Source organism: Capra hircus, chromosome 11 (genome assembly GCF_001704415.2).
Source record: "Capra hircus breed San Clemente chromosome 11, ASM170441v1, whole genome shotgun sequence".
In the NCBI taxonomy this organism is placed as follows: Eukaryota; Metazoa; Chordata; class Mammalia; order Artiodactyla; family Bovidae; genus Capra; species Capra hircus.
This window is the reverse complement of record NC_030818.1, coordinates 74,709,646-74,727,804: the sequence shown is the minus strand read 5'-3', so window position 1 is coordinate 74,727,804 and position 18,159 is coordinate 74,709,646. Positions and strand designations below refer to the sequence as shown.

The following is an 18,159-nucleotide window of genomic DNA, read 5'->3' as shown; positions in this document are numbered from 1 at the left end:
CATGGTTGGGAGTCTTCCTGCCAATGCAGGGACATGGGTTCAATCCCTGATCCAGGAGGATCCCACATGCCCCGAGGCAATTAAGCCTGTGTACTGCAGCTACTGAGCCTGTGTGCCTAGAACTTCTGCCTCGCAACGAGAAGCCACCGCAATGAGAAGCTTTCACCCCAGAACTAGAGAGTAGCCCCTGCTCAGCACAAACAGAAAAACCCTGCATGTAGCAGTGAAGACCCAGTACAACCAAAAATAAATACATAAAAAGAGGGAGGTTCCTGGTGGTCCAGTGCTTTGGACTTGGTGCTTCCATTACAGTGGCCTGGGTTCAATCCCTGGTCTGGGAATTAAGATCCCCCAAGCCCCATGGTGCAGGTAAAAACATAAAATAAAAAATAGAAAAGAAGAAATGATAATTTACAACAATCAAGAGATAAGCACCTGGGATAGAGTTACTTCTCTGGAGAAGGATCCAGGAGGGATACATAGGGAGCTTGAATGGTTCCTAGTAATGTTCTGGTTCTTAAATTAGGGATAGGTGATTCACTTTATTATTATGCCTTCTTATTCTTTACATATATTACACTTATTAAATAATACCATACAAAATTTTTTTTAATTTGGGCGCAAAATGAGATTTGTAAGTAATGTTTCTATGTAAAATATTCTCAATATAACATTAAACAATAATTCAAAGTATTTAGCTCTTCACTCCCTGTTTCCTTCTCTCCCCAAACCAACAAATATTGGATTATCTTTTATTTATTTCAATGATTATATACAGTAGAGACCAGGGAAACATGTTTTGTATGAGAGCTGTCATGGGATCAGATTTGTTGGAAAGAAATAATTTATATCCTGGACTGTCCACCAGAAGAAATATGAAGACAACATATGTAAAAATCAAGAACATTCCTCTAAACCAGAAACAATCACAAAGTAAATATCAAAATATTCACACACATACACCCACACAAAAAAACCATTCACAACAGGATTCTCCTGGTGGTCTAGTGGTTGGCACTCTTCGCTTCCAGTGCAGAGGACTTAAGTTCAATCCTTGGTCTGGGAAATTCTGCATGCCACCCAATGCACACAAAAATAAATAAACTTAAAAAACAAAAACATTCACAACAGCTGCAACAACCATTAGTGATTTTATTGAAGACTCATCCACAGGATTCTGACCAGCGAAATGACTGAGCGTACACTCCGGGGCACCTATACAGATTTTGCTATCAAGTCCCCCAGACCCCATCTTGAGGCTTCACAGTTGTGAGGTTTCACTCCACCAGACACGTCCTTCGAAAATGGAGCCAGGCCTCAGGCTGTCCTCAGCCACTGGTCTCCTCCTCTAATGCATTTCAACCGCAAAGTGGCTCTCGCCTCTTCCCTATCCCTGCTCCATCTTCATAAACTAGCAGACAGGAGTCCTCAAGGGTATAAGATCTTTCCAGATGACTTTAAAAGAAAAGAGGAAGAGGCATTTGTGCTCCTATGCATCTGAGCTCCTACGGCTGAAAGAACGTACCTGCAGATGTGTTCTGACTAGTCACACATCAATCCATTCGTTACGCTGCAGTGCCAGAAGTTTATGACTCTGAAAAGTGGTGAGTCTTTCTGAAGCTGGGATCAGGGCTCTTTCCACTAGGCTAAGCTGGTGCTTTAGCCCATAATTATAAGAAACTATCTCAGAGTCAGTGTAACCTTCAACTTTTTGAAATACTTTCTCTCACAGATTCTATGCTGGCCTGCAAGACTTGAACGGGGAGAACGTAAAAATAGACAAATTAAGGTGGCAATTTAAATTAAGGGAGTTGATTACTGGGAGAAAAATAGGGCATTTTTTAGGATCCCCAAAATAGGAGATGAGTAACCTCTCAGGGAGAAATCCTGAGCGACAACAGCACAAAATCCTGCCACAGGCCTCACCTGTGCTTGGCACTGTGCTAGTAACATCAGGACCCGCTTCAGTGGGGCCCAGAGGGAGTCAAAGCACTTTAAGTATCATTTGAAATTTGCCCAGAGCCAGATTTCAGGAGCTCCTGGACTTCTGTCAGCCAGAATTTTCTAGGGAAGTGACAGGGTTAGGTTTAATTCCAACATCAGAACTACTTCCTGTTAGAGGTAGTCCTGGGAGCAGAAATGAATCGATTTTTTGTTTTCCTTTGAGCTCTGTGCATTCCTGCTCGTTTAGGGTAAAAGAGACACTGGAGCAGATGTTCTCCAGCACTCCTCACACTCAACTTGAAGCCAAGAAGAAGATCTATTACAATCCTGAGGTACCTTTTAAGTGCTTCTAAGAGCTTTAATGCCATTTTGGGCAAGGGACAGAAAGCCTCAGAGAAACCATAAAACACAATCCATATGGCACCATAATATTGTTTTGTGCCGGGAATTCTGCCCTTAGACAAAACCACACAGTCATGAATACATAAATAACTGCTTTCTGAGCCATCTAACAAAGACTGGGCTCTGCTGCAGAGCAGGGAACAGCAGCCTGGGGGGGAAGAGTGGCGGAGCCAGCCATGGCGAGCGCTTCACCTCCCAGCGGCACTGCAGATCCCAGCTGGGGAGCATCCACCTTGGAAAACAGCTCTTGTTAGTAATGGCCTCATCTGTGCAGCACATACTCTGCTGATAAATATCAGACTACACTGCCAGTTTAGTCAGAAGAGCCGGTGGTATCTCCACTTTGGGGAATCCATCACTGAAGACTCCAAGGGAAGGACTGCTATCAAGGCTCTGAGGCAGAGTTTTGGAAGTCATCTGACCTGCCATCTCTTATGATTATTTCCTGTGTGGCTGTGAAAGTTAAGGGGACGAAGCCTTCACTGTCCGCACAAAGAAGGATCCAGTGGGAGTCTGCAAAGTGAAATAAACACACAGGCAATTCAGGATATCCTGTCTTACTCAATAAAGAAAAATATCACAAATACAGCTTTTTTGAGAGAAAGAAGGTAGTAGTTGATAATCCTGAACCTGACCATCACAAGACTTTACAGAGATGGAGGGGCCGGGTGAAACTGAGGGTCAGGTTACATAGCAGGAATGGGATATTGATGACGGGTGACAGGGAGAGCTAAGGGACAGGTATTAACGCCCGGGCTAGGCATTCAGGGGTCAGTGTCATGTATTTGAGCTTGTGTGTGCATGTGTGCATGCTGGCGTTGGGGGGGGGTGTGTATGGTATCCCTACCTTTTCTAATGCCATCTAGTAGTTTCTCCAGAAACTACGCAAAGCTGGCAACAGCAACTCTATGGAAGAAACGTCTATATTTTTGAGATCCATGCCAGCCTCTAGACACCCAAGGAGGTTGAGCTGACTAGTGCCAGGCTAGAAATGCCCAGATAATCCTAAATAGTTTGTTCTGAGGTAACCTAGGACCACTGGTATAACACATACCTGGACTTTTTCTGGTTCTTTTGAGTCTACTGTGACCCTGTAATTTCACTTTTGAAAATCTACACTTTCCAAAAATGTATAAAATACAGAAAGGTTTTTATTAGTGTTATTGATGATAATGAAAAATTGGAAACCACTTAAATGTCAAAGAAAACAAGGCAAACTGAAATATGGTATTAAGAGAGGAAATACTGCTCATCACAAGGAAAAGTTTTTCTGTCTATATGAGATGATGGTTGTTCACTAACTTACATGATGTATTAAGTCAAATTGTTGTGTTGTACACTTTATAGCACTGTATGTCAATTGTATCTCAATAAAACTGGAAGGAAAAGAAATATGGTATATCCAAGACAGAATATTAACCCAGTAAAAATTACAGTTATCAAGTCATATCATAAATGCATGTATCAAGATAGAAAAATGCTGATGCTACAAATGTTTAGCAGGAAAAAAAAAATGAAATTAAAAAAAAACTTTAGTGTGTGACTGTCCTGAAGACTGAGGCATAAGAAAACCACCATGTTGCCCATCAGATGGAACACAGGCATGAGTCAGTCCTAAGCCATCTAGGAGAGTCCTTCATGTGCACGTTTGCTGCATATTAAAATGACAGCTCCTAAACAGACATAGAGAAGAGACTTATGGACATGGGGAGAGGGGAGGAGAGGGTGAGATGTATGGAAAGAGTAACATGGAAACTTACATTACCATATGTAAAATAGATAGCCAACAGGAATTTGCTGTATGGCTCAGAAAATTCAAACGGGGGCTCTGTATCAATCTAGAGGGATGGGATGGGGAGGGAGATGGGGGGAAGATTCCAGGGAGGGGATATATGTATACCTATGGCTGATTCATAGGTTTGACAGAAAGCAACAAAGTTCTGTAAAGGAATTATCCTTCTATAAAAAAAATAAAATTAAAAAAAAATGACAATGCCTTTAAGAAATATTCTATGGGAGTTTCCTGGTGGCCCAGTGGTTAGGATTCCAGGCTGTCACTGCTGTGGCCTGGGTTCAATCCCTGGTTGGGGAACTGAAACCCCACAAGCTTCAAGGCGTGGCCCCCAAAAAGAAAGAAAACAGTAAGGTCCTACTGTATAGCACAGAGAACTATATTCAGTGTTCTGTGATAAACCACAATGGGAAAGAATATTTTTTGTTGTTGTTGTTCTTTTTTTTTTTTTTTCTTTTTTTTTTTTTTTTTTTGGGAAAGAATATTTTGAAAAAAAAGAATATAGGAACTTCCCTAGCCATCTAGTGGCTAAGACTTCCCCTGCAGCAGACAAGGGTTCAATCCCTAGCTGGGAAACTAAGATCTCAGATCTCATATGGCATGTGGTGTAGCCCCCAGATTAATAAACAAATGAAAGAATGTGAGTGCACAGAGCCCCTCCCCTGCCCCCGACACACACACGAAAGAAATATTCTGCGATGCTTTTTATGTTTTAATGCAACTACTATATATGAGGTTTTCTGTCATTTCCTGCAGTTGTTACGTATTGCTTTGTAACTCTATTTAGTTTTTTCATGTGTGCACTCAGGTTTTTCAACTAGGTTGTAAGTTCCTTAAGGGCAGAACCCATATTTTCTGTGTGTTTCGGCACCTATAACAGGCCTAGATATACAATAACAATTAATAATACTTTTTAACTGTCTACTGAATCACTAAATGGTTGGTACACTTCATTTTCATCACCAGTGACACTCACAAAATTGAGGGAGGGGATGTCGGGTAGAGTCGCCTTCTGAATTTTACCTACCGTGCAGCATTTCAACAAGAGAGAGGCCGAAAGTCTGTTGGACTGTGCTGAGTCTTAGCTTGCCATTGCAGAGAAGCATCATTCTTTTTTCAACAACAGGACGTACAAAATGGCATTTCTTCAAAAATAAAGATAAAAATTGTTAAACTGAGTGCAGAAGCAATGGGGTTAACATTTCCTAAGAATAGAATGTACAGTTTAACAAACTCTTACCTATTACCACTATCAACTTCAGTGTTAATAAGGAGCTTTTTGCTGCATTATTTTGCACAACTAAAGAATCAGACAAGACACAACCCCAAATTTCGTTTTGCTCTGTTCCTCCCCAAGGTTATGTCTTTATCTCTAGGAATTGGTTTTTCTAGGATGAGACTAATAGCATTACAGGATGATGGATGGCAGCCTGAGAAAGACAATCAGATGGTGAGGAAAAACTGCTCGGCTGTTTTAGAAACAGGCATACCTCAGAGATTGCAGATTTTGGTTCCAGGCCACTGAAATAAAGTGAGCCACATGAAGTTTTTTGGTTTCCTAGGGCATATTCCGGAGACAGCAATGGCACCCACTCTAGTACTCTTGCCTGGAAAATCCCATGGGCAGAGGAGCCTGGTAGGTTGCAGTCCATGGGGTCGCTAAGGGTTGGATACAACTGAGCGACTTCACTTTCACTTTTCACTTTCATGCACTGGAGAAGGGAATGGCAACCCACTCCAGTGTTCTTGCCTGGGAGAATCCCAGGGACGGGGGAGCCTGGTGGGCTGCCGTCTATGGGGTCACAGAGTCGGACACGACTGACGTGACTTAGCTGTAGCAGCAGCAGTGCATATTCTGGGCTTCTCAGGTGGCACAGAGGTAAAGAATCTTCCTGCCAATGCAGGAGACATGGGTTCGATCCCTGGGTTGGGAAGATCCTCTGGAGGAAGAAATGGCAACCCACTCCAGTATTCTTGCCTGGAGAATCCCATGGACAGGGGAGCCTGGGGTGCTCCAGTCCATGGAGTCAGAGAGTCACACACAACTTAGCCATGGAGGACACACAGTGCATATTCTGTACTTAAGTATGCAACTGCATATGTCTAATAATGTACATACCTTAATTTTAAAATGCTTTATTGCTTAAAAAATGCTAACTATCAACTGACAAAAGATATATCTATATATCTTTAAACAAAGATATATAAGTCCACAGTAATCATATCAGTGTGGTATTGTTAAAGTTTTAGACAAAGACCAGTATTACAGTAGCTGCAGTAAGAAGTAACCAGAATTAGATCTCAGGATATGTAAGTTTATTTATAAGAAATTTGGTAGATCAAGTTCAGTGGGATAAAGATGGATTTTTAATAATGTTGGTAGCACAACTACTTATCTTTCAGAAAAATTTAATCAATGATTAAAAATATAAATGTAAAAACTAATGTAATAAAATAATACAAGAAAACCTAGGTTACTACACATCTATCAATTTCTTTAGAAAACCTCTTGTAAACTGGTAACTCAATAGCAAAAAATGAGCAAAAGGCAATTCACACTCAACTGACCAAAACTCATGAGGATATACTCAAATTCATTAACAGTAGTGAATTACCAGGGGCTTCCCAGGTGGCACAGTGGTAAAGAATCTGCCTGCCAATGTAGGGGACACAAGAGACAGGGTTTGATCCCTGGGTTGGGAAGATCCTCTAGAGTAGGAAATGGCAACCCACTCCAGTATTCTCACCTGCAGAATCCCATGGACAGAGGAGCCTGGCAGGCTACAGTCCACGGGGTCACAAAGAGTCATCCATGATTAAGCATTCATCATAGCCAACAGTATGGGAAAAACAATTAATAAAAGTGAAATACTACTTCACATTCATCAGATTGGTGAGGATGTAAGGAAAAGGATAGTCCCATATGTTGCTGATGGGCATGTGATGATTCATTGTTTAGTAAAAAGTCTTTGAAAGGCAATCTGGCAACTCTATTAAAAGTAGAAGCATATACATATTATATATATATACTCTTCAAATCTACACTTCCACTTCTGGGAACCAAGCCAATAGAAATAAAAGTATGAATATAAATAGATACATATGAGAATACTATTGCAGCACTATTTGGAGTGGCTAAGAACTGAAAACAAAGTGAATGTCCATCAACAAAGGAAGAACTGAATAAACAGAATACTCTCAGCATGAAGTAAAGAATACACCATATGACCCCATGTTTGTAAAACAATGAGAAAATCACCACCCCAACACCTATATACCTATGAATTAAGCAAAGATCTGTGTAAGATTATATGAGTACGAAGGAAAAATATGCAAGGATCCACATTAAGCTGCTAGCTAAAAGTGGATTACAGGGAGGAGAAGCAGGACCAAGTTCAATGGGAAAGTATTCATGATAAAATAAGGTATTATATGAGCCCATTTAAATATTTGATGTTTGCATATACAGGCATACATAGATACATTAAAAAATTGTAATGAGTATAACCTTTCTTATAAGTGGAAGAGAGCTTGCAACTGCATATAAGAAAAGGTCTTCTCAATGAAACAGCATGATTTAAGAATTTGTTTTCTAAACATAGATTGCCAGAATGAGTGTAAGAATTTATGTTTTCATACCATGCGCATGATAAAGGCATGGTGTATATTGCTATGTGGGCCTATCCAACCAACCTGAAAAGGTATAAAAACTTGCCTGAACATAACATGCCCAGTTCAGTGAAGTTCAATTAGAACCCCACTGCCTCAACAATAAATTTCTCTAGCAGCACATACTGGCTACAGGAGCCAGGTGGTAGTTCCCCCAGAGGAGAAGTTACCTGGCAAGTGATGTGAACATAAGGCAGATCCTGAGAGAGTGGGTACACTGGAGAGGATTTCTTTCCATTGTGCAGAAAGTTGCTGAGTTCAGAAAGATGTCGCTGCACTTCACTCAGGTTCCTAGATACAACTTCCAGTTCCTTAGACAGCTGGTACGTTTCCTTTTCCCGTTCTAAGTTAGGAGGTTCTGCGGTACTGGTGTGGGCTGGTGTGCCGCTGGGTCTGGGCAGTGTTACTGACCAGTTAACAGGCCTGGCATCTAGAGTTTCTAGGACTGTGGAGCCATCACGGATGCTGGATGCAGGACTTTCTATTTCTTCAATAAGGGTTCTTCCAGGCCGTCCACTTTGACTGCTGCTATTAGCTGTGAACAAGAGCCCTCTGCTTTGGTGACAAAAATCTGGCGAAAGATCTTCAATTAGCTTTTTTATACTTGTTTTATTTATCAGAGTACTGAAAGCAGAGTTACCACTCTGGTTTTCACTCAGTGTCACTGGAGAGTCTTCTTTCAGCATTACCTCTCTAACAATCAAACAAATCATATACTGATCAGATTTTGAAGAAGGAAGAAATGCCGAGTCAGTGGACTTTTGTCTTCCCACCAAAATTAATAGTAATTTATCTGTCAAGAAACATATGCCTTTTGGTCTTTCATTACTCTCTAACTGAATCTGCTGGATGTTTGGCATTAATAACGGAATGACAGAATAGATAAAAATTACATTAGATGTATTGGAAGCCACTGCGACTGCTTGTGCTTTAAGATTAAATGCTATTAGATCAGGAACCAGAATGCCTGGAACGATGACTTTTCTGTTGCAGGTAACCTCCTTCTCAAAGGTCAAAAGGACCAAATGTGAAGAATCTAGGCCAGTTCCTGTCAAGTAGTCTTTTTTTCTTAGACAAGTAAGAGAACTACCCTCAGATTTAAATCTGTTGAAGTGGATATGAGTTACATCCAGAGGCTCAGAAAAGGATGACGACACTGGTGTTTCAGAATTTGTTTCAGAGGAAAGTGGATCAGTAACTGGTAAAGCACGCAGACAAGTGTCTTCACCACTAGGGGGAACGTCAAAAGTTCCAGAAGCATTTAACCCACAAATCTTGTCCAGCGGAAGCTCAGTGGCTATAGCGACCTGTGAGTCCACAGTGGCCCTGATTGAGCGCACGTAGCTGTCCACATCAAAGACGGGACAGAGGGAGCACCTGTGAAGAGTCTTCTGAGCACTGTTCCAAATGTAAGAGTGCAGGCTGCTGCCTGCTGCCACCACCAGCCTCTGGCCATCCTGGGTCCAACACGCACAGTGAATGAGGCCTTGGGTGCTGACGTCCACTTTGACTTGGGAACTGTCACCGTGGATGTTGTAGAACACGGAGACATCCCGAGCAGTCAGCACAGTCAGGATTGCACTTTCTGGGTGCCACACACAGCCCTGGGGAAGGACAGGGCATGACTGTCTGATCTCACAGGGCTGAGACATCAGCCACTTGCTTGGCTCTTCTGCAGGGCTAGGACACAGCTGCCACACGATGACACACTTCTCGTGCTGGACAGCGAGCAGAGTGGGTGTGTCAGCTGCACCAGGCGGGGCCCAGGACACCCCATACACATGTTCAAACTGCCCAAGGACTGTTGAGTCCCCAAATTTGGCCTCTCCACTGTGAAGCTGTAAATTGGTCAGGACTACCTGAGTCCCATCAGTCCAAGCAAGTCCGTGAATTGGGTGTATTGCTTGATATAATGCATTCAGTCCAGTCCTGAGAAGTTTTCCTTGTCCCAACTCCATCCTTTCTGATAAAGGTTCTCTGAAATAATTAAGAAGGAAAGTTACACCATGAAAATATAACCAGACAAATCCAGACAACTGGTTTAGCCTTTCTGTGAAATGCGAGACACGGCAAAACAGAGGAAATCAGGATGACTCGACTCTTACTGAATTTGCAAAAAGACAATATCCTATATACACATCCACTTACTATAGGAATTTGCTGGCCAAATTAGAAGGAAAGGAAGAGAATAAATATATCCAGAATGTGCCACATGTGGTGCTAGTTCAGTTTAGTTTAGTCGCTCAGTCGTGTCTGACTCTTTGCGACTCCATGAATCGCAGCACACCAGGCCTCCCTGTCCATCACCAACTCTTGGAGTTCACTCAAACTCATGTTTATTGAGTTGGTGATGCCATCCGGCCATCTCATCCTCTGTTGCCCCCTTCTCCTTCTGCCCCCAATCCCTCCCAGCATCAGAGTCTTTTCCAATGAGCCAACTCTTTGCATGAGGTGGCCAAAGTATTGGAGTTTCAGCTTTAGCATCAGTCCTTCCAATGAACACCCAGAACTGATCTCCTTTAGAATGGACTGGTTGGATCTCCTTGAAGTCCAAGGGACTCTCAAGAGTCTTCTCCAACACCACAGTTCAAAAGCATCTAGAATTCAATACAATTCATGTAATAGTCCAGTGAGGTTAGCACTATTATTCTTGTGTGAGAGACAACAGAGCTGAAGCTCTAAAAGGTTAAGAAACTTGCCTTTCATATCTTATAACAAAACACCTTCCAGATAAATTAAAGATCCAAATGCAAAAAAATATGTAAAAAATATAAGAGATTTAAAAGAAAGACTTTTCACGGTACCATAAAAATACTCCAGCATGTATATGTATAAGGATTTACTATAGTGTCTTTTATAAGAGAAAAATCTAAATGTACATCAATATGGAAATAATTTAAAAATATGGAAGCTCCATGAATAATGACACAGAAAAATCCTCCCCCAAAGCACTGAAATTCACAATATAACACATCTGGTAAGCTTCTATTTATGAAAAGAAATCCACCTCTCTATGTCTATAAACATGTGTTTGTATATATTTACATAAAGATGCAGAAAAAGATCAGAAATAACACATACCAAACTGTTCACAGTACATGCTGAGAAGGAGTGAGATGGGAAAAGAGAGAAGGTGGAACAGTCTTTATTTCTGTATTTTTTGAAAAACTGTTTTTTAATAAGCATTTAGTCAAATAGTCCTTTTCTAACTGAAAAATGAAACTAAACAGTCAAATGTGAAAAAATAATTTATGAAAAGTTCTTGTTAGCCAGTTAAAAAGACAAAATTTTAAGTGGTTGAAAAATATCAACAGGCAATTTGATATTACAAAACAACTATGATGATCAATAAACACATTCTAAGTGATGTTTAATCTTAGAATATTTAATCAAAGAATTCTCCAAACATGCAGTGTCCATCTTCACCAGTCATTCTCTTCTTAACCCACTCCTAACTGATTCCATTCTCACCTCTTCTGAAACAACTCCCACCATCCCACCAGTGATACTCATGTCACTGAATCTAATGGATATTTTTCAACTCTGCCTGGTTTACCTAGCATCAAAGACAGAACTTGAGAAGCTGTCTTCAGACTCTAAATCCAAAGAAATATGTTCTCCACCAAACTGGTAGATTTGATTTTCATTTGTCTGCATTTTTTTCTCATACCTTTTTGCTAGCTTTGTCCCTACTCTTAGAATCTTTTACCAAGACAGAAAGGTCTGTTTTACTTCTACACATGATGTCAGATTAAGTGGTTCTGCAGTAGCTTGCTAGATGGAGAAATATGTCCTCTGTCATTACTAATGAAGAAGGCTGCCATCTCAAACCCATTGGTCTTGTGTAAGATAATATATATACTTCCCTAATAGCTACTTATGCACTTTTAAAAGACTTTTATTGATAAATAATGCATGATACATTTTCCTGGGCAAAGAAAATTCCTAATAGGCCAATTATATATCAAAAGCAATTTATATGGTATGTTTTAGGCCACCCAAGTTAGTCTAATGTCATTGAGAGTGTGTATGGCCAGGGTTAGCCCAGGGTAAGAGTTTGTGAATAAGGGAAAAACAAACTTGATAATAAAGTCTCTGAAATTTTTTAGAAGAATTAATTTTAATATTTTTATCTTTAATAACAAGAAGAAATTTGGTAAAAAATTAGAGTTACCATATGATGCTGCAATTCCCCCCACACACCAGGGCATATAGCTAGAGAAAACTGTAATTCAAAAAGATACAAGCAACACAATGTTCACTGCAGCACTAATTATATATACTCACATATATATACAACTGAGTCACTGTGCTGTATACCTGAAACTAACATGATATTGTAAATAAATCATACTTCAATAAAATTAAATTAAAAATAAAAATGAAGGAAATTTGGCCTATATTCCTTAAACACATAACAATAATTAGTCCAGGTTCTGATTATCTCCTGCTTTTAAACAGAGGAGGATAAGGAGAAATTCTCTTCATTCCAGTCTCTTATTTTCCACAGAGCCTGGGCTCTGAGTGTAGGCAGAATTATCTTGAGATGTCCGGCTTGGACTGTAGATGTCCTAAGGACTATAGCCCACCAGGATCCTCTGTCCATGGGATTTTCCAGGCAAGAGTACTGGTATGGGTGGCCATTTCCTCCTCCAGGGGATCTTCCCAACCCAAGGACCAAACCCATATCTCCTGCGTCTCCTGCATTGCAAGTGGATTCTTTACCTCTGAGCCAATAAGGAAGCCTGAGAAAAGTCACAGCTCCTGGTAATTGGGCATTTCTGCTCAAATATCTTTGATGAGTCTCCAGTCTATACATATAAAAGTTCTTCCAAAATGTTTTAGCAAAGCATTGAAGGCCTTATATTTTCTGATACTGCTACACCTTTCCAACCTTATATCTCTGATCATAAAGGGCCTGCTGAAAAATTTGGAATTTAGAGAAACCAGTACATATTCATGCAACATTGTGCAGAACAGACCTGAGAAACTAAGAAGCTGACAAGTTTAATAAAGGTCCATGGGCAGAAACAATTGCAACACCACAAAGCAATTCACCTCCAGTTAAAAATCAATCAATTAAAAAATTAATCAATTAATTAATTTTTTAAATGGGGGACATAGATAATTTGAATGTCAGGATGAGAAAGTGAGCCAAGCTTGTAGCTGTGAGATACTTTTAAGACAACTGAAATAGATTATCAAGTGGAATGAGTGCTAAGGAAGAAAGGAGAATTAAGGACAACATACAAATTTTCAGCTTGGGAAACTGATGAACCATTAATCAGAGCTACAGAAGGCAGCGCATGCTTCAGAGGTAAGAACAATGTAGTGTGCAACAAGTTTAATGTGGGCTTCCCCGGTGGCCTAGCAGTAAAAAATCTGCCTCTAATGCCGGAGACACAGGAGTTGTGGGTTCAATCCTGGGGTTGGGGGGAATCCCCTGGAGGAGGACATGGCAACCTACTCCAGTATTCTTGCCGGGAAAATCCCATGGACAGAGGAACCTGGCAGGATACAGTCCACAGGGTCGCAAAGAGTCGGACACGACTGAAGCAACTAAGCACGCATGCACGTGCTTTATTTAAGATGTTTATAGAGTAGCATTGTACCTTAGGCAGTCAGAGGTAAGGATTTGGGAGTCACTGTTACAGAGCTAGTAGTAAAAAGATCAGCGAACCAAGAAGACAAAGGCGAAAGACCTTCAGGTGTACCTCAAGTATTTTGTATCTTTTAAATATTGCTTAGTGTTTTGTTTTGGTTTTTTTTGGCTGTGCTGCATCTTAGTTGCAGCTCATGGGATCTAGTTCTTTGACCAGGGACTAAACCTGGGTCCCCTGCATTGGGAGGGCAAAATCTTAGCCCCTGGACCACCAAGGAAGTTCCATGAGTTGTCTTTAAAGAAGATTAGAAACAGAAGAATTAAATGGCTATAGACTGAACACCAGATCCTGGTTCTGGCCATCTCTCTCCTGAATGAATACATTCAGCTTTTTGCTTCATAGAGGAACCAGGGTTCCTGATTTGAGAAACCTTATCATCTGAGGGTGGAAGGACTAACAGGTGTACATACCGTTAGCTTCAGGCAAATATTTAAAAGATACAAAATAACTGAGGTACACCTGAAGGTCTTTCGCCTTTGTCTTCTTGGTTCTCTGATCTTTTTACTACTAGCTCTGTAACAGTGACTCCCAAATCCTTACCTCTGACTGCCTAAGGTACAATGCTACTCTATAAACATCTTAAATAAAGCACGTGCATGCGTGCTTAGTTGCTTCAGTCGTGTCCGACTCTTTGCGACCCTGTGGACTGTATCCTGCCAGGTTCCTCTGTCCATGGGATTTTCCTGGCAAGAATACTGGAGTAGGTTGCCATGTCCTCCTCCAGGGGATTCCCCCCAACCCCAGGATTGAACCCACAACTCCTGTGTCTCCGGCATTAGAGGCAGATTTTTTACTGCTAGGCCACCGGGGAAGCCCACATTAAACTTGCTGCACACTACATTGTTCTTACCTCTGAAGCATGCGCTGCCTTCTGTAGCTCTGATTAATGGTTCATCAGTTTCCCAAGCTGAAAATTTGTATGTTGTCCTTAATTCTCCTTTCTTCCTTAGCACTCATTCCACTTGATAATCTATTTCAGTTGTCTTAAAAGTATCTCACAGCTACAAGCTTGGCTCACTTTCTCATCCTGACATTCAAATTATCTATGTCCCCCATTTAAAAAATTAATTAATTGATTAATTTTTTAATTGATTGATTTTTAACTGGAGGTGAATTGCTTTGTGGTGTTGCAATTGTTTCTGCCCATGGACCCTTATTAAACTTGTCAGCTTCCAGTATGTACACCTGTTAGTCTCTCCACCCTCAGATGATAAGGTTTCTCAAATCAGGAACCCTGGTTCCTCTATGAAGCAAAAAGCTGAATGTATTCATTCAGGAGAGAGACGGCCAGAACCAGGATCTGGTGTTCAGTCTATAGCCATTTAATTCTTCTGTTTCTAATCTTCTTTAAAGACAACTCATTGAACTTCCTTGGTGGTCCAGGGGCTAAGATTTTGCACTCCCAGTGCAGGGGACCCAGGTTTAGTCCCTGGTCAAAGAACTAGATCCCATGAGCTGCAACTAAGATGCAGCACAACAACAACAACAACAAAAAAAAACTAAGACAACTCATAGTGACAGTCAAGGGGCCCAGGTGAATTGGAGCACTTCCAGTAAATTTAAAGTTACATACTCTCCAACTTGTTTTTCCAAATTTACTGTGTTTTCATTATAAAATAATTCCAAGTTCTTTACACTTATTGTTTTAAATTAATACATAAGAAAAGTCAAAAGGACCTAGACATTCTCATATTGAGTGAAATAAGTCAGAGAAAGACAAATTCCCTTATCAGTTCAGTTCAGCCGCTCAGTCATGTCTGACTCTTTGAAATAAGAGTCACAGATGTAGAAAACAAACTTATGATTACCAGGGAGGAAAGAAGGGGTAAATGGGGAGACTGGGATTGACATACACACTACTATATATAAAATAAAAAACTAATAAGGACCTACTGTATAGGATGAGCCTTCCCTCATGGCTCAGATGGTAAAGAATCTGCCTGGCATGCAAAAGCCTAGAGTTCACTCCCTGGATGGGGAAGATTTCCTGGAGAAGGAAATGTCAACCCATTCCAGTATTGATGCCTGGGAGGGTACAGTCCATGAGGCCACAAAAGAGTCCTCAAAATGTAGAAACTGAACAACTGTATAGCACAGGGAAGTATTCTCAACACTCTATAATCACTTAATTGAGGAAAAAACCTTAAAAAGGGTGGCTATATGTGTATGTATAACTGACGCACTTGCTGTATAGCAGAAATTAACACAACATTTTAAATCGACTATACTCCAATAAATTTTTTTAAAAGGTCAAAGGTAAATTCACACACACACACACACTCAAATTCAACGAAAGAAAATTATGACTGCAACCCTCCAGACATTTTTCTATGCAGTTGATGTTAAACTTTTTCACTCATACTGCACCATTTCATACCACGATTTTTTCGCTTCACATTATATTAGGATTTTACCCATGTTATTTAAAAGCTTTATAAATTACTTTTAGAAGCCACTTCATACCACTTTTCCTCACTGTTGAGAAAGTGCCATAATTTTTCCTCACTGGTGAGATACCTGGTTATAGCCAACTTTATCTTTTTACAAATAGCGCTGGGATAAAGGTATTTATGCATAAAGCATGTTCATTTTGAATGGCTTCCTTAGGATATATTCCCAGAAGCGTCACTCGTGAGGCACAAGTAATATATTCTCTGGTTTAAACCCAACCCCTGCTCGTCCGCATCCGCCAGCCCTCCCACGTGGCCCCCCACCCTTCTAGTCATCTTCTCCTCGCACCTGTAACCCTTCCTCTAATCCGCGTCTGCCAAAGCCCAGATCCCTCCACTTCCGTCCCCGCCCACCTGGCCTCCCCTACGGAGGCCAGGCCGGAAAGCAATAGAGACAAAATACCTTTGTTCTCACTGCCCCACAGAAAATCAGTTTCCCCGCGACCTTCGGAGCCCACAGACCTCTGATCCGAAGTCCCAAGCAGACTCCGGAAGCATCGGTTCCCACAGCCCGGTAGGTGAGACGAGGCTGTACAAGCTAGGCAATTCCCCCTGCCTATTGGCTATTGCTTGTGTCCCGTTATGAGACGGTCCTTCCCATTGGCCAATAAGCTCGAGCTTTGCCGCACAGACCTCTGGGAGTTGTATTCCGCCTGAAACGCCATCGAAGGTAAAACTGCTATTGATACCGTTCGTCCCTTGAGAGGTTTAGCGCTTTCCCCCGCATCTTTTCGGTCCTCGTAGTCTAAGAAGGGGAGAAGGCAATGGCACCCCACTCCAGTAATCTTGCCTGGAAAATCCCATGGGCAGAGAAGACTGGAGGGCTGCAGTCCATGGGGTCGCTGAGGGTCGGACAAGACTGAGCGACTTCCCTTTCACTTTTCACTTTCATGCACTGGAGAAGGAAATGGCAACCCACTCCAGTGTTCTTGCCTGGGGAATCCCAGGGATGGAGGAGCCTGGTGGGCTGCCATCTATGAGGTCTCACAGAGTCGGACACGACTGAAGTGACTTAGCAGCAGCAGCAGTCTAAGAAGGAGTCCTGGGCCCTAGAGTCAAGACGGTTTCTTAGCTTTTCAGGGAAGCAGCGGGGAGGGGGAGGTAGAGAAGGAGTTGAAGACCTCTTTAAAATCTCAGGAAGATGTTCTCCATACACAAAATAGGGTATATGTAACTGACTCCGCTCCATGGACCTGCTCTAATTACAAACCGCTATTCTACGCTTACCCCAAAAGTGCCTGACCATAGCTACAACTCACTAGGCTTAAAGCCAGCTATACCCCTGCCAGATTCTGGGCCACGCCTTGGGGCAGCTCATGGGGAATTTCAGATCCTGACCCTCACGATAGTTGATCATGTTTGTTGAACACACAGCCAGCCCTCCTTCTGATAATCTGAAGTCCGTGCCTTGACCATCTGGGAGAGAGGGGAGTGCGGAAGTGGAGAAGTAACACCTAGGGCTCTCTCTTCTTTGCTCAGGCTTTTCTTCCCATGCCTGTCTTCCTGCTCCACTTGTCAGAACCATACCTTCGTATCAATTTTTGCAACAATGCATGAAGAGAGAGAAAAAAATGAAAGTTCCATTCATTTTTCAAATGCTTGCTGCTAAGTTGCTAAGTAGCTTCAGTCGTGTCCGACTCTGTGCAATCCCAGAGACGACAGCCCACCAGGCTCCCCCCGTCCCTAGGATTCTCCAGGCAAGAACACTGGAGTGGGTTACCATTTCCTTCTCCAAATGCTTACCTCCTCCAAAAAATACCGTTCTAGATTCCTGGGTCTCCTTTGGAAGGAGGTGAAGGTCTGGTAGAAATCATTCATTCATTCATCCCACAACTTAAATCACTCCAGGCGGTAACTGTTCCTGTCCTCATCACAGCCTGGATTCCTCCAGGACAACGATTGTCTTAATTCGGTTGGTATCCCCAGGGTGCAGTTCTCTGCCTTGAAAGGCGGGAGGCCACCCATGCCTACCTAAGAACTATGCAGGATGGAGTATAGGGGTGTAGGTGGGTGGGGGAGAGTCAGTAATTACTGGTTTATTTTCCACCCACCCCTTCCACCACCCCCACAACTTGCCCCTACAGATTCCAACAGCCTAGCTAGGGTAGGTACCTCTCTGGTGCTTCTGTGAGGTTCTGAACTCTATGGCAGTGAATGCAGTTAAAGTGTTGGTTTCGTTGCTGGCCCTCTCCACCTACCTGTGAGACCAAGTTGACTGCTCGCCCTATCCACCCCCAGC

General features: G+C 41.9%; 1 protein-coding gene across 1 annotated transcript; it reads right to left on the bottom strand.

The window, feature by feature from the left end:
• On the bottom strand, window positions 1,133-16,427 carry WDCP (WD repeat and coiled coil containing). Its single transcript, XM_005686963.3, has 4 exons — window positions 16,324-16,427; window positions 7,978-9,784; window positions 5,166-5,283; window positions 1,133-2,859 (listed from the first exon to the last, which is right to left on the bottom strand). The coding sequence occupies exons 2-4, from the start codon at window positions 9,763-9,765 to the stop codon at window positions 2,732-2,734; spliced, it is 2,034 nt and encodes a 677-aa protein (XP_005687020.1). The 5' UTR covers window positions 9,766-9,784; window positions 16,324-16,427; the 3' UTR covers window positions 1,133-2,731.

Excerpts from the sequence above, each read along its gene's own strand:
- WDCP (XM_005686963.3), bottom strand. The coding sequence starts at position 9,765 with ATGGAGTTGGGACAAGGAAAACTTCTCAGGACTGGACTGAATGCATTA. Across the intron at positions 5,284-7,977 it reads ATGTTCACATCACTTGCCAG|AAATGCCATTTTGTACGTCC; the intron begins GTAACTTCTCCT and ends TTATTTTTGAAG. Across the intron at positions 2,860-5,165 it reads TCTTGTTGAAATGCTGCACG|ACTCCCACTGGATCCTTCTT; the intron begins GTAGGTAAAATT and ends TTCACTTTGCAG.